Here is a 15,737-nt window from a genome sequence, read left to right as displayed (position 1 = left end):
AAGCCTGCAGTTGTACTAATGACATCTATTTCTGGTGTTTTGCTCTTAAGGTATCTCCTTTGTGCCCAAGGAAATTGGAGAGCATCTGGTAAACATTAAGAAAAATGGACGTCATATTCCTAATAGCCCCATTTCAGTCATGATCAACCAATCAGAGATCGGTGATGCCAGCCGTGTGCGTGTAACTGGTCAAGGCCTGAGTGAAGCCCGCACCTTTGAGCCTGCAGAATTTGTCATTGACACCAGAGATGCAGGTAACTGAATTGTTCAAAAGCAAAAATGTAGAATTTATTTTAATACTCATGTATTTCTGAATGCATTTATATATGATTATTTATTTATTTTTTGTACTTTTTTGGTATTTTTTGCTTAGGATATGGAGGACTCAGTTTGTCTATTGAGGGACCCAGTAAAGTAGATATCAACACTGAAGATCAAGAAGATGGCACCTGCAAAGTCACATATTGCCCCACAGAGCCTGGAAATTACATAATTAACCTCAAATTTGCAGACCAACATGTTCCAGGTATTTACTAGCAGTGCTGTACTTTCTTAATGACCATTTTAATGTATCACTTATTGATGTATGATTGAAATCACTGTTTAACTTCCCCCGTTATGCTCCTCCAACAGGAAGTGCTTTTACCGTCAAAGTGACAGGAGAGGGTCGGATGAAGGAGAGCATCACCCGCAGAAGAAGAGCTGCCTCTGTGGCCAATGTCGGCAGCCAGTGCGACCTCAGCCTGAAGATCCCCGGTAAGACTTGTGGGGAAAAATATTAACATAATCGTTATTAATATTAACATAATTGTTAAACGCCCTCTGTACTTTTGATCTACAGAGATCAGCATCGCTGACATGACCGCACAGGTGACCAGCCCATCTGGCAAAGTACACAAGGCTGAGATCATGGAGGGTGAAAACAACACGTACTGCATTCGCTTCGTGCCCACGGAGATGGGCGTGCACACGGTTAGTGTGAAGTATCAAGGTCAGCATGTCCCCGGATCCCCCTTCCAGTTCACTGTGGGTCCTCTTGGAGAAGGAGGCGCCCATAAAGTCCGTGCTGGAGGCCCAGGATTGGAAAGAGCAGAGGCGGGTGTACCAGGTATGCAGTGTTTGTTTCTTTGCATGTTCTGTCAAATTAGTTTTAGTGCCTGAAGGCACTATCGAGCAGCTTTCTATGGAAGCCTGTTTCTGCCGTTGAATAAAATATAAAAGGTTATTGCAGCTGTTCAAAACGCATCACAAAAACTTGGTTGTGTATTATAAGGTCAGAACTGTGTGAAATAAAGGCTTTTCTTGCAATTCTGACTTTTTCTCACAATTGTGAGTTTATCTCAATTCTGACCGTTTTTCTGCAAGTTTTTCACAATTCTGACTTCACAATTGAGTTTGTGCTTCAATTCTTTTTCTCACAATTGCAAGGTTATAGCTCAGTTCTGACTTTTTTATTTATTTTTTTATTTGTTTTGTTTTTCCTTTTCTCTCAGAATCGCATATCATAAACTTGCAATTGCAGATTACAAAGTCAGAATTGTGAACTCAATTCTGACTTTTTCTCAGATTTGTGATGACTCCAATTGCAAGAAATGGTCTGTTCTCGTCATTGACTCTCAAATGCAAGTTTCTCACAATTCAGTTCAGACTTCTCGCAGTTGACTTTTTTTTTTTCTTTTTTTTCTCCTCCTCGCAAATGCGAGTTTGTATATCAAAATTCTGACTTTTTTCTCAATTACCAGCTTGCATCTCAATTCTGACTATCGCAAATGCGTGTTTGTATCTCTCTGTTCTTTCTTCTCGCAATTGCAAGGTTACAGCTCGCAATTCTGACCTTTTTTTTCTTGGAAATGCGAGTTTGTTTCAATTCTGACTTTCTCGCAATTGCGAGTTTCTTGCCATTCTGACTCTGTCAGAAACTCTGAATTCTGACTTTTTCAGATTTGCATGATAATTGTGAGAAAGTTTTACTTGCAAACACGAATTTGTATATGACAATTATGATTTTTTTTTTTTTTTTTTTTTTTTTCTTCCCTCGTGTTTTCTTGCAATTATGAGTTTCTCACAGTTCTGAGGGGAAAAAGTCAGCAGTGAGATACAAAGTCACAATTACCTAACAACCTAACCTATTGCAAAATCTGTTGGGAGATATTTTCCCCTTCAAGGAAAACCCAGATTGTGTGCAATAGTTGAAAAGACTGGATTTCACCTGCTAAAATTCACAGAACAATGATAAATCAGACTGTACCTCAACGCTTCATGTTTTCCCCATGTGCAGCTGAGTTCAGCATTTGGACCCGTGAAGCAGGAGCTGGTGGTCTGTCCATTGCGGTCGAGGGACCCAGCAAGGCAGAGATTGCTTTTGAAGACCGCAAAGATGGATCCAGCGGCGTCTCCTACATTGTCCAGGAGCCTGGTGAGGCTTTTGTTCTGGACTCTGTTTATAATGCATTTAGACTTCAGGAAGCTTGTTCATCCTTATGGTAAGCGTCTAAGCTGACTGCTCTCCATCCATTTCAGGCGATTATGAAGTGTCCATCAGGTTCAATGATGAGCACATCCCTGACAGTCCGTTTGTGGTGCCTGTGGCCTCGCCGTCTGATGACGCCCGCCGCCTCACTGTTGCCAGTCTTCAGGTGAGGCTTCGAGAAAGACAGACATTTGTCCACCCAAAACAACTCCAAGTCAACCCATAACACAGCAGCTACAGAAACAGTGAAAACATTCTCACATTAAACAACTCAAACTTAACTTCATGTCATGGTAATATCACAAGTAGCGGAAAGGAGAGGTAAAAGTCATACACCACGTGCTCTCACATACATGCACACATAACACTGTGTAAGTAAAAAGTTGCATACACATCACAGCAAAAAGGCCACAGTTATCAGTTGCTGCTGTGTTCATGGGCTGTGCTGGGGTTTCTGGGATACTGAAGGACTGTTTGTATTTCTCGTGCCTTGTCCTAAAGGCTCCCAACAGCTCTACCCTCAACATGGAAATGATAGGCTAAAGGGTTAAAGAGGGCAAAAGAGGCTTGTCTTTCTGTTCTATGACTATGAACTATTTCCTTTTGTGCAGGGGTCTCCAAACTCGGTCCTGGAGGGCTGGTGTCCTGCAGAGTTTAGCTCCAACCCTAATTAAACACCTAAACCAGCTAATCTAGGTCTTGGCATGCTAGAAACTTCCAAGCAGGTGTGTTGAGGCAAGTTGGAGGTAAACTTTGTAGGACACTGGCCCTCCAGGACTGAGTTTAGAGACCCCTGCTTTTGGGGGTGAGGGTGCTTTCATTTCTTGGTTCTTTTAGAGCCTCTCTCTTTAACCCTGTTAGCCTGAAGGTAAGAGTTGTAGAGTCTCGTATTAGGTGAAGGGCTGTTGCATGTTTGTAGTGTCAGATTCATGCAGTTTTTGATCCTTGGTTGAGTGTTGGAGTGTCATGTTAATGCAGGAGTCCGGATTAAAGGTGAACCAGCCGGCCTCTTTTGCTGTGAGCCTAAACGGAGCGAAGGGAGTCATCGACGCTAAAGTTCACAGCCCATCCGGAGCACTTGAAGAGTGCTGCGTCACAGAAATCGATGAAGGTAATGATGGGTTGAAGGTTTGACATCCAGGATAAAGCTTAAGCACTGTAAAAAGGACTTTTAAATGAGATTTCTTACCACAAGGCTACCACATGTAATGTTGGCACAAGTGATTGATCTTCAACTGCTTTCCTCTCACTGCCTTTTCTCACAGATAAGTATGCTGTGAGATTCATCCCCAGGGAGAATGGCCTGTACCTGATAGATGTGAAATTTAATGGCTCTCACATCCCTGGAAGCCCCTTCAAGATCCGTGTTGGTGAGACGGGCCAGGCTGGAGACCCAGGAATGGTGTCTGCTTATGGAGCTGGTCTGGAAGGAGGCACCACTGGTACAAAGAGCTTTAGATGCGTGTATTTTATAGTTGTCAATGTGTGCAGCTCAACTAAACCAGCTTTACACCACTACCTCCTCAGGATCTCCATGTGAATTCATTGTGAACACAAGTTCAGCTGGCCCAGGTGCTTTGGCAGTGACTATTGATGGGCCTTCCAAGGTGAAGATGGACTGTCAGGAATGCCCAGAGGGCTACAAGGTCACCTACACGCCTATGGCACCTGGAAATTACCTAATTTCTATCAAATATGGTGGACCATACCATATCGTTGGCAGCCCGTTCAAAGCTAAAATTACAGGTGAGGAGGAAAAATGGTTTAGGTTAAAAAAAAAAAAAAAAAACTCCTGATAATAACAATAATAATGTTTTTTACTTACCAATTTACCCGTAAAATTAAAATATATTGAATTTACCCAAGTTGTTGTTGTTGTTGTTGTTATTGTTGTTGTTGTTATTATTATTATTATTATTATTATTATTATTATTATTATTATTATTATTATTATTATTATTATTATTATAACTATAATATCTCTCATTTTTAAAACATTTAATTTATCACAGTGTTTTGCTTTTTATTTATTTATTTATTTATTTTTTAAATATCTAATTTGTATCTTTTATCTTTAAATCTAATTTATTTTTCTACCTTTTTTTTCCATGGATTTTATTTTATTTTTTAATCCAGTTTAGATATTTTATAACTAATTTAAACTTGCTATCTAGTTCTTTTCAACTAAATATGTTTTTAATCTTAATTTATGGGATTTACTTTAATTTATTTTTTTTTTTTTTTTTTTTTTTTTTGTTTGTTTGTTTTTAAATAACCAATTTAAGCTCATTGTCTAGTTCTTTTCAACTAAATACATGTTTAATAAATTCTACTTTATGGCATCTACTAATTTATTTTTAACTAATCTATTTTTATAACATTTACTTTTTTTTTGTTTGTTTTTTTTTTTTTTTTTTTTTTTTGTTTTTGAGATTTATTTGAACTAATTTAAACTCCATGTTGCATTGTTGTTGTTGTCAACTTTAATATATTATCATGGTATTTTTACATTTTTAAATGTTTATAACTAATAATGTGTTAGTTATCTGTTATCGTGCATAATTTTAAATGTGTCCTTTGCAGGCTCCCGATTGGTCAATAGCCACAGCATGCACGAGACTTCATCGGTACTGGTTGACCCCGTGACCCGCAGTGTGACGACCAGCCAGCAGGCAGCACCAGGCTGGGGCAGCTCTGACGCCAGCCGTGTAGTTGCCAAGGGTCTGGGACTCAACAAGGGCTTCATAGGACAGAAGAACACTTTCAGTGTGGACTGTAGTAAAGCAGGTACGGGTCAGAAATTGATTACTTTAAACCCATTCAGTCACTTCCTCTTAATTGCAAACCTTTGCTATATTTCCATTATTTATCTCCACAGGGAGAAACATGCTCTTGGTTGGAGTGGATGGACCCAAAGTACCCTGTGAGGAGATCTTGGTGAAACACTTGGGTAACCGTCTCTATAATGTGTCCTACCAGCTGAAGGAGAAAGGAGAGTACATCCTGGTGGTGAAATGGGGCGACGAGCACATCCCCGGCAGCCCGTATCACATCACTGTCTAATGGGGCTCCACCAAAAACCTCCAACACCATCTAAGGCTTCTGCCAGCATCAAATACATGAACACTGAAAACTGTCTTGTCCTTCTTCCTTTTTGTGATCCTCTCATCCAGTATTTTCCTGCACCACTATTCAGCTTTTAAGCAAGAGAGGGATTTAAAAGAAGCACCTTGTCACTGTATGCCAGTCATTTTTGGATCCTGTTACATTTGCTGTATTCAGTAAACCTTTAAATCAGAGGGTCCTGGTGGCTTTTGCTCCGTGTTTGGTTTGTTACTGAATCTGATCTTGTCCCTAACACAGAGTAGCTGCTAGTATGTTTTGCCCAGTTTAGGAGACTGCTGTTCCAGTCATAACTGTACAGAGTAACCATTGCTAGTAGCAGGAGAAATCTAGATGTGATTCAGCCGCTTGTTTAACACAAATTTGTTTGTTTTACTTACCATTGGGTGAAGTGGCGCTTAACCATAGACTGTCATGTAGACTGATTTAACACTGGTGCCAGAGCTCTGTGGGTCTGACCTTCTGAGTGTTTTGACTATTTTTCAATCTACAGAGCTGCATGTTGCTTCCGTTTGACCATGAAGACGTTTTTGAAAATGTCATTTTAGGTGCCATTTAAAACCGGGATTGTGTGCCGAGTGATTTTAGCAACCAAAGGGAAGCTACATGGCGGAATAAAGATGCCGTTTGGCTGAAGATGTAACGAAAGGGAGATTTTTGATGCATACTGCTTGAGTTATTGTTGGTTATGTAAAACGCACTTGGAAGTAGTAACGTTTGGCAAAACGTCACTTATTTGCGCTCACCTTGTCAGCTCTTTAGCCCTTTGTGCTCTAATGTCAATGTATAATCAGTATTTCAAAATTTAAAAAAATTAGTTGTCTTAAAAAAAAAAAATAAAGTTTTGACTTACAGTATTTTGATACACAATAAAGTTGTCTTAACTATTTTTCTGTCAATCAATGTGTAAATGTTTTTTCTTGTATATCTTGTTCTTTTTCGCCCTAGAGTTTTCACTCATCTTTTATAAGTGGTGGTTTAATGGTTAAATTATTTTAATATAGGTAATGTGGTTAAGGAAACTTAACTTGAAATTTAATCTAGTTTGTGCAAACCTCTGGAGACCTGTTAATATTAAGCTTTTAAACTTAAAATAGTGTATGTACAGTTGACCAAATTGATCAAATCTGAGAACATCCAAGTCACCATGAAAACAAAATGGGCAATTCCTTTATGAAATTGCAGTGGTTATTATAAATGATTTAGCGTGCACATTTTAGTTCATGTGCTCTTGTAATCTAATCAAAATTATTTTAATCTCAAAATCATGTCTTGATACTTTAACACTTTAACTTAGATGCATATGGAATCCCATTTCTGCCAGTAAATAAAGGTAATGGCTTTGTATTTCTCAGTTCAGACTTTTTCCTCTCAGAATTGAGTAAAACAAAATCGCAATTCTGACATTTTTCTCAGAACTGCATGATTTATTTCTAAAGTTGTAAAGTCAGAATTGCGAGAAATAAACTCAATTCTGAGGAAAAAAGGTCAGAACTACGAGTTTATATCGCAATTCTGACTTTATAACTCGTATTTCTGAGGAAAAAAAATAGTTGTGAGAGAGGCTACCTCTAATTTACCTTTTTTATTCAGTGGCGAAAACTTAAAACACTTACCGTTAGAAAACATGACTTGATGAACACTGGCACAATAAGTCAAACAACTACTACTGTAATTACTGATTTGTCAAATCGGTTCTGTCTGTTGATGAAATATTGAACACTTTTAAATCCGGTTGACGCCCATAACTGGCATGCAGTTGAGTCAAGATCTGTACATAAGCAGCTGAGCTCTGTCCATATAAGGTATGACGGGCCCAGTGTCATAACTTCGGTTTCCAGGGCCCTGGATCTGTTTATGACTTTAGAGTCCATGAGGCCCCTAGCTGTTGAGGAAAATTTTGACTACCTTGTTGACGGCTTACATTTACTTTGTTTTTTGAATAAATGGGGTGGTTTGACTAGCCATTTGTTCACACCAAAAGTAATTTACACAGGTATTACTGCTCAGGGGATTTAGTTACGCTTCTTTAGAAGTGATCAGTGAATCATGTTTTCGCTGTCATCGTTGCCTGTCCATGACAACGCGAAAACAAATACAAACAGTGAGGGTTTTCTCCTATAGTCAAAAGGTCTAAGTCTTCGAATGGTTGCAATGTCGCCCCTCAGCGGTAGACACGTGCACTGCACGTCGGTTCACAAAAATAGTTGTCATCTTTTCTAATCACAGTAATCTCGTTCTAAACCAGTATTTCTCTTTTTCCGTGACACAAGAGCAAATTTCGACTAATGTTTTGCTTTTTTGGCGAAATTGCAATGACCGATTAAAGAGTTCAAGCTTCAAAAAGGACTCTAATATGATGGCTCTATATTTCAAGTCATCTGAAGTCATATGATCATTTGTTTGCTTTGTATTCATGTGTCAGATCTTTTTAGAGTCTATCTTAAATCAAGCTGGACCTCACTGATTATCCATATACAGCACAATGGAGGTGAAAATTAACATTTAACATTTACTTTTTAATTTTGTAAAAACATACACTACCAGTCAAAAGTTTTTGAACAGCAAGATTTTAAATTTTTGTTTAAAGAAGTCTCTTCTGCTCACCAAGCCTGCTTTTATTTAATCAAAAACACAGCAAAGCAGTAATATTGTTAAATATTTTTACTATGTAACATAACTGCTTTCTGTTTGAATATATTTAAAGTTGTCATTTATTCCTGTGATCAAAGCTACCTTTTCAGCATCATTACTCCGGTCTTAAGTGTCACATGATCCTTCAGAAATCATTCTAATATGCTGATTTGCTCTTCAAGAAACAATTATTATTATAAAAGTTGAGTACATTTTTTTCAGGATTATTTGATGAATAGAAAGATCAGCATTTATCTGAAATAAAAAGCTTTTCAAAAGCTTGGAGTCAGTATAATTTTTTAAATTAATACTTTTATTTAGCAAGGATGCTTTAAATGGATCAAAAAAGAAATTTTTAATGTCACTAAAGATTTCTATTTCAGATAAATGCTGTTCTTCTGAACTTTCTATTCATCAGAGAAACCTGAAAAAATCTACTCTATCTGTTTTCAACATAATAATAATAATAAAAAATGTTTTTGAGCAGCAAATTCTGAAGGATCGTGCGACTGGAGTAAGGACGCTAAAAATTCAGCTTTGAAATCACAGAAATAAATTAAGTTTTAAAATATATTCAAATAGAAGACAGTTATTTTAAATATTAAAAATATTTCAAAATTTTCCCTTTTTTTTGCACTTTGGATCAAATGCAGGCATGGTGAACAGAAGAGACCCCTTTAAAAATGTTAAAAATCTTACTGTTCAAATACTTTTGACTGGTAGTGTATAATCTTTTTTATCTTATCACATTTGTATTGTAGATACAATATGAAGATGCTCTGTCAGCCTAATACAAATTCGTATCAACGTTGAAGTTCTGACACTTAACATTTTTGTAGAAACAAAAAAACTGCATTTACTTGAAATTTATTTGAAATAGAAATATTTGCAACAATGTTAAAGTCTTTAAAGTCAGATTTGATCAACTGAATGGGGCCTTTGCTGCCTAAAAGTATTAACTTCTAACTCTTTCATAACTCTTTTCAACATATATATATATATTTTTTTTTCCACAATATCACATTTCTTCCCTTTTTCAGACTGTATATGGGTCTTTATACATTAAATATACAGCTACGTTTATTTGAAAACAGCAGTAAGCTATGTTGGTTGTGAACGGCGCAGATTTTGTCCCTTTGCACCACATTTTGCTTTAGTGAGGTTAAAAAAAAAAAAAAAAAGATTTGACGCTTTCAACACGCCCAGTCAGTCAAAGGCGTAAGGAAGTGATGCGTGTCTCCTCCTCCAGCGCGACACGCCCAGCTCAGGAAAAAGCGCCTTTTTAACGTCCTGGGATCGTTTAAGGTAATTCAATTATGACAAAATTTTATTTTTACACATAGAAAAAGGTATATATAGGCGAGAAAATACGCGAATCCATTGCTATTGCTCTCCCTTCCATTCTCAGTCATGCTAAATGCGTTGAAGTTGTGTCAGTGGTTTCGCCTGCTAGCTCGATCCAGAGAAACCACTTTCTCTTACGTTTTGTTCGCGTGAAAAACGCTTTTGTGCTCCATTTCTCCCTAATGCTTTTGCTTTCGTCTGACAGACGATGTTATGTTCGCTTGATGTTTGTGTAGGACGTGTCTTTTTTTCTTCAGAGTAACGTTACCTCTCAAAGTTTACAGCCCCTGCAGCTGCACATGTGTGACATTTAGCCCCAGATGTTGTAGTGGACTGACACAGAAGTGTCTTTGTTTAATCATATGCACTGCTGGTTGTTGTACCTCGCTATGAGAGACTGGTTTTGTTCTTTCAGACTCTTTTTAGAGATCAAATAAGTTTTGCATTTACGTTACGTTTCTCTGGCAACCAGTAGGCCTACTAAAGTTAGTTACCTACATGCTGGAACATTATTGTGAGTCACTTAAGGTTTTTTTTTACTTTTTTTTTTTTTTTTTTTTTGCAGATATGTCGTCTTTAAGTGGAAAATCTGATAAGGAGATCGGTCAGCTGCTGGATGAATATGGGATTAAACATGGACCCATAGTAGGTATGTGTTAAACCTTTAGTCTTCTGAAGCAAGTTGTAATATTATAGTCATAAAAAATAAAAGTATGTCGAAATAATTTAATTTAAAACATTTTGTTTTAATTTCTTCATTTTTATTCATTCAATGAATAAAAAGTTCCTAAGCACTATTTTAGGAAAACATGTTAAAGCAAGTATTTTGTCAATGACTCTTAGGAAACCTGTGCTACTATTTGGTGTTGGTTTTGTTTTTGCAGATTCCACACGAAAGCTCTATGAAAAGAAACTGCATGAAGCCATGGCCAAAAAACCTAAGTCTTCCTCGCCTGACAAGACATTCTACCGAGAAGAACGTAAGGCTTCTCATTAAAAAAAAAAGAAAAAAAAAAGGCTTTGACATTCCACATAATTAGGGTGTAGAATAAAATGTACTTTTGTTTTCATAGAGGAGGAAGTGGAATATATTACCTATCATCAGGCTGTAAGTAAAAACTGAACTAAACTTGAAGGAAAAGTGTTCTTAGACATGCAGTTTATTAATGACATGTTTCTTATTTTCATATTCAGCAGCCACAAATGACCAGATTTGATGGATTTGGTGATGTGTAAGTAGCATATTTTATTTTCCTGAATTTGTTGAATACAAATTCTGAATACTTGCCGCTGAATACTTGAATCTGGCAGTTATTTTCAGGGAGACGCACGGCAAACTAAGTTCCAGGCAGCTCTTGACGCATTATGTCTATATCACTTCGCCACTTGATTTAAATTATTTCATAGGTCCTTACAGCCTAAAACAGCAAAATAACCAAAACCCACAACGACACTGGCCAAACAAACAAATACAGTAAACAATAGAATAAAAAAGACGTCTTGGCTCAAAATTACGTTTTATTATGTACAGAAAGGACACGCTCTTATTTCTCCCCGTCTCTCTTTTACAAATGCACACACATACGGTTTGCACACATACGGCGCTAATGTGAGCACTGCTGTGATGATTTTATCAGTAACAAGTTTAACAACTTAAAAACGACATGACATTTCTCACAAGCGAGGCAACAACGGCGCTGTTCGTTTAGAAATCAAGTTTCACTGTTAGTAGAGATGCTGCCGTACACTGTTGAAAGAGGCACAGACTCACAGAGGTAGTCTAATTCACATGCTTATGCTCTCTGTCTAATATCTTCATTATTAAATGCATTAGTCTGCTATCAACAGCTCAAGCCTCCGTTATGATGTCTAAAATGATGTTTTGGAATTAGCTGGAGGTGCTGGATGAGACGTGTAAGAAATGAATCCTACTTAGAATAGTGTTTTAAGAACAAAAACCGGACTGTAGCTTGAAATATATTATCTGAATAATGTCTTGAGGTGTGGTAACCATAGTATAAGGGGAATAATTGACTTCGGTCCATTGAATTCTTCAAAAATAAGAAGAATTCTAAGAATTCAATGGCCTGTCGTCACTTATTCCTTACTTAATTTGCCCTTTGATAATTTAAAGTCTTAAAGGGAGTGTTCACCCACATTAAAATTCTGTCATTAATTACTCACCCTCATGTAGTTCCAAACCCATAAGATGTTTGTTTATCCTCAGAACACAAATTAAGATATTTTTGATGAAATCCGAGGACTTTCTGACCCTCCATAGAGAGCAATGCAACTGACACATTCAGGGCCCAGAAAGGTACTAATGACATCATTAAAATAGTCCATGTGATATCAGTGGTTCAACCTTTAATTTTATAAAGCGACAAGAATACTTTTTGCGGCGAAGAAGACTCAACTATTTCTTCTCTTCCGTATTAGTCTTTGCGCACAAAAATTATTCTCATGGCTTTGTAAAATTACAGTTAAACTACTGATGTCACATGGACTATTTTAACATGTCAGTACTGCCTTTTTGTGCCTTGAATGTGGTAGTTATGTTGCTGTCTATGCAGGGTCAGAAAGCTCTCGGATTTCATCAAAAATATTTGTGTTTCGAAGATGAACAAAGGTCTTACGGGTTTGGAACGACATGAGGGTGAGTAATTAATGACAGAATTTTCATGTGGGTGTCTCTTTAAAAAGATCTTGAATCAGAGCAGAAATTCTTGATATGAAGTCTTATGAAATTTTGCATGCATTCAAAAAAAAATAAATACTCAGTAAATACCTTATTCAGTATTCCAATATTAAAAATTAAAACATTCTTAAAATCAGGATGCATCAAAGTCTTGAGAAATTGAACAAAATTTAATTTATGCTTAAAGGAACACTCCACTTTTTTTGAAAATAGGCTCCTTGTCCAACTCCCCCTAGAGTTAAACAGTTGAGTTTTACCGTTTTCTAATCCATTCAGCCGATCTCCGGGTCTGGTGGTAGCACTTTTAGCATAGATCATGGGTGTCAAACTCCAGTCCTGGAGGGCCGCAGGTCTGCAGAATTTAGATGCAACCCTAATAAAACACACCTGATCCAACTAATCAAGTCCTTCAGGCTTAATTGAAAACTGCATAGTATGTGTGTTGGAGCAGGGTTGGAACAAAACTCTGCAGGGCTGCGGCCCTCCAGGAACTGAGTTTGACACCCCGGCAGAGATCATTGAATCGGAGTAGACCGATAGCATCTCGTTCAAAAATGACCATATATAATGACAATATTTTTCCTATTTAAAACTCTTCTGTAGTTACATTGTGTACTAAGACTGACAGAAAATGAAAAGTTGTGATTTTCTAGGCTGATATGAATAGGAACTATATTCTCATTCCGGCGTAATAATCAAGGAACTTTGCTGCTGTACCATGGGTGCAGCAGGCACAATGATATTACGCAGCGCCTGAAAGTGACCGGCACTAAGTTTGTGTAGATGCAAAGTTGCAGCCAGCAGAGTTGACGGCTGCGTAATATCATTGCGCCTGCTGCACTCATGGTACAGCAGCAAAGTTCCTTGATTATTACGCCGAAATGAGAGTATAGCTCCTAGCCATATCGACCTAGAAAATTGCAACTTTTCATTTTTCGTCCGTCTTTGTACATGATGTAACTACAGAAGAGTCAAGTTTTAAATAGGAAAAATATCAAAACTCTTTGGTCATTTTTGAGAGAGATGCTAACGGTCTAATCGGATTCAATGATCTATGCTAAGCTATGCTATAAGTGCTACCGCCCGACCAGGAGGTCATCTGAATGGATTCGAAAACGGTAAAACTCAACTGTTTAACTTTAGGGGGAGTTGGAAAAATTAGCCTGTTTTCAAAAAAAGTGGAGTGTTCCTTTAAAACAATAACAAATATAGTATCTGTCAAAGGGGATTTTTTTTTCTATATTCTGTTTATAAAATGAATTATAAATGAACAGAAATCAATTGAAAGTTGTATATTCAATCTTTAAAGTTATACTACATATTGACACAACATGCACAGAAAAAAAAAAATTGCAGATGTTAAACAGTAATCTTAAATCACAATCATAATGTTTATATAAATGTCTTGCTGAGATCACAGATATTGTTCTTGTATGATTACAATAATTGTATACGTGTGATCTCTCCCCAGCACGAGGAGGTCAAAGGTCACCGATGCAGATTTTGCCCATGAGTGAGACTCATTCATTATTTTTCATCTTATTTCCCCGTTGAAAAATCTAGCATATGCTGGTTAGGTATGTTTTGAAGCATTCCTGTTCCTGAGCAGGAGCTAGTTCCTTAGGACCAGCACATGACCATCTTAGATCCATCTTAAACCAGCCATGCTTCAAAACATACCTAACCAGCTTATGCTGTTTTTTTTTCAACAGGGTTTTTAGCCTAGAAGTGGTTTCAACCTAAGTGCTAACTGGATATATGCTTTTTCTCTACAGCATACGGAGGTCAAAGCCGACTGATTACAGAGATGATGACATACGCTACAGCAATGAGTGAGTTTTTGTTTTATTAATGTTATTTAACAGTGTTTCTTTAGCTTCAACCCTAATTAAACACACCTGAACCAGTTAATCAAGGTCTTACTAGGGGTTGAAACTAACAATGAAATTGAATTTTCTGCTTATTAGACTGTTTTATTAATGTCTACACCTGCCCCAACCCTAAACCTAGCCCTTACAATAATGCAAAAACAGGAATTGTTGTACAGTATGACAAAAATGACTGTATATTGATGTGCACATGCCCAGTAGCCACATCTGTATACTATCTAGCCTTAACCCTCACTTGGGCCTAATAAGACTTTGAATAGCTGGTTCAGGTGTGTGTGATTAGGGTTGGAGCTAAACTCTGCAGGACAATGGCCCCTCTAGGACCAAGTTCCTAAGATGTGCTACCACAGTTTGGCTATAATACTTTAATACCTCACTTGAAAATAAAAGAAATGTCTTTCCTGTCTATTTTGAAGCCCAACTCGTACATCCTATCAAAGTTCTTCTCGGCTAGGCTCATCAGTCCCAAAGTCCATGCAGCATGGCTCATCCAGTCCAGAGAGCAGCAAATCTGGAGGTGTGCCAGGCTGGCTTCGTGTCTTGGTGTTTATCATCATTGCTGTGTTTCTGTATTATGTGTACACGTGTATGGAGCCCGCAGAGGAGACCCCCTTTAAAACCATACAGTAGAAGGACGGTGAGATGTTTTAAATATGTTCATCAGCCCCAACCTAAACTGAGTACAAGATCAACCAAAAATACAGCCTGGAATAAGAGCAAATAATATTCCGTATGAGCACAGATTTTAAGGTTTAGTAGCAGTTGTCGTACAAACCATGAACTTGTGTATAATGCGTAAAGTTTTATTCAGATACTTGCTTTGTGCATTTTTATAATCAAACAGGTACAGACGTGGAAGAAAATTGTGTATTTTTATGATAATTGGGCATTTAAATGTCTTTAAGCTTATTTTCCTATGAATTGTATGTAAAATCCTTTTGCTGTAGCAGTGTATTTAGAGCTTGTGTTCATGGGACATTCTGTAGAGCACCGTTTCAATTCGCTGTTTTCAGTGTTAAACATTTTTAATAAATTCTAAGGTGCTGATTTTAAAACTGAAGAGATTTGAGCAATAAAGTACACAAGGCTGTCCTAGTTTGTGAATAATGGTTAGAGCTCAAGGCCATTGTTAGGCACAATGCAACAACCCCTTCAGTCAAGATTATGTTCACAATATAAAAAGCTTTGAGTGCATTATTACTATGAGGAATTAAGGATATATATGGTAAACTTTTTTTATTAAACCGATTCATTCATTCCTTACTATCCTTCTGCTGCTTGTCCCTGACATGTAAACACTACCAAAATGCCTTTTTTTAAATTATATATTGTGTTGCCAAAAAGTTTCTGGAAAACCTAAGCCACACATAGAATGTATACCATTGTTATTAGATAATGACAACTCGGTGCAAACAAATGTTTATACTAAAACTTTTCTCATTTTGCAAAGTAATTGAACATACAAAAAAAAAAACAATGTCCAAACACTTCTTAAATTTGAAATTTGTTTGCTTGAAAAACTTGTACTGTCTTGGTTTGAAATGTTATCTAATAAAGTGACATTTGTGTAAGTTTTTGT

The 15,737-nt window shown here is 37.1% G+C and overlaps 2 protein-coding genes across 2 annotated transcripts in view; both read left to right on the top strand.

Moving 5' to 3' along the window:
* Positions 1 to 6,492, top strand: part of flna (filamin A, alpha (actin binding protein 280)) — a 42,286-nt gene extending 35,794 nt beyond the window's left edge. The window contains 11 exon segments of the mRNA XM_051096686.1: positions 51 to 254; positions 374 to 526; positions 634 to 756; positions 842 to 1,108; positions 2,279 to 2,416; positions 2,521 to 2,636; positions 3,449 to 3,581; positions 3,736 to 3,912; positions 3,998 to 4,216; positions 5,054 to 5,257; positions 5,349 to 6,492. Coding sequence (XP_050952643.1) covers positions 51 to 254; positions 374 to 526; positions 634 to 756; positions 842 to 1,108; positions 2,279 to 2,416; positions 2,521 to 2,636; positions 3,449 to 3,581; positions 3,736 to 3,912; positions 3,998 to 4,216; positions 5,054 to 5,257; positions 5,349 to 5,533 — 1,919 coding nt within the window. The 3' untranslated portion in view covers positions 5,534 to 6,492.
* A 2,944-nt stretch (positions 6,493 to 9,436) lies between these two features.
* emd (emerin) lies at positions 9,437 to 15,737 on the top strand. Its single transcript, XM_051096392.1, has 8 exons — positions 9,437 to 9,532; positions 10,137 to 10,220; positions 10,456 to 10,551; positions 10,645 to 10,679; positions 10,766 to 10,803; positions 13,741 to 13,782; positions 14,045 to 14,101; positions 14,575 to 15,737. The coding sequence occupies exons 2-8, from the start codon at positions 10,139 to 10,141 to the stop codon at positions 14,786 to 14,788; spliced, it is 564 nt and encodes a 187-aa protein (XP_050952349.1). The 5' UTR covers positions 9,437 to 9,532; positions 10,137 to 10,138; the 3' UTR covers positions 14,789 to 15,737.

This window comes from Labeo rohita, chromosome 23, assembly GCF_022985175.1.
Source record: "Labeo rohita strain BAU-BD-2019 chromosome 23, IGBB_LRoh.1.0, whole genome shotgun sequence".
In the NCBI taxonomy this organism is placed as follows: domain Eukaryota; kingdom Metazoa; phylum Chordata; class Actinopteri; order Cypriniformes; family Cyprinidae; genus Labeo; species Labeo rohita.
This window is presented reverse-complemented; position numbering and strand designations above follow the sequence as displayed.

What these genes read in the sequence shown, in the direction of transcription:
- emd (XM_051096392.1), top strand. Translation starts at nt 10,139, where the DNA reads ATGTCGTCTTTAAGTGGAAAATCTGATAAGGAGATCGGTCAGCTGCTG. An exon ending in TTTGATGGATTTGGTGATGT is followed by an intron (nt 10,804 to 13,740) that starts GTAAGTAGCATA and finishes ATCTCTCCCCAG; the next exon opens with CACGAGGAGGTCAAAGGTCA. An exon ending in GATGCAGATTTTGCCCATGA is followed by an intron (nt 13,783 to 14,044) that starts GTGAGACTCATT and finishes TTTTCTCTACAG; the next exon opens with CATACGGAGGTCAAAGCCGA.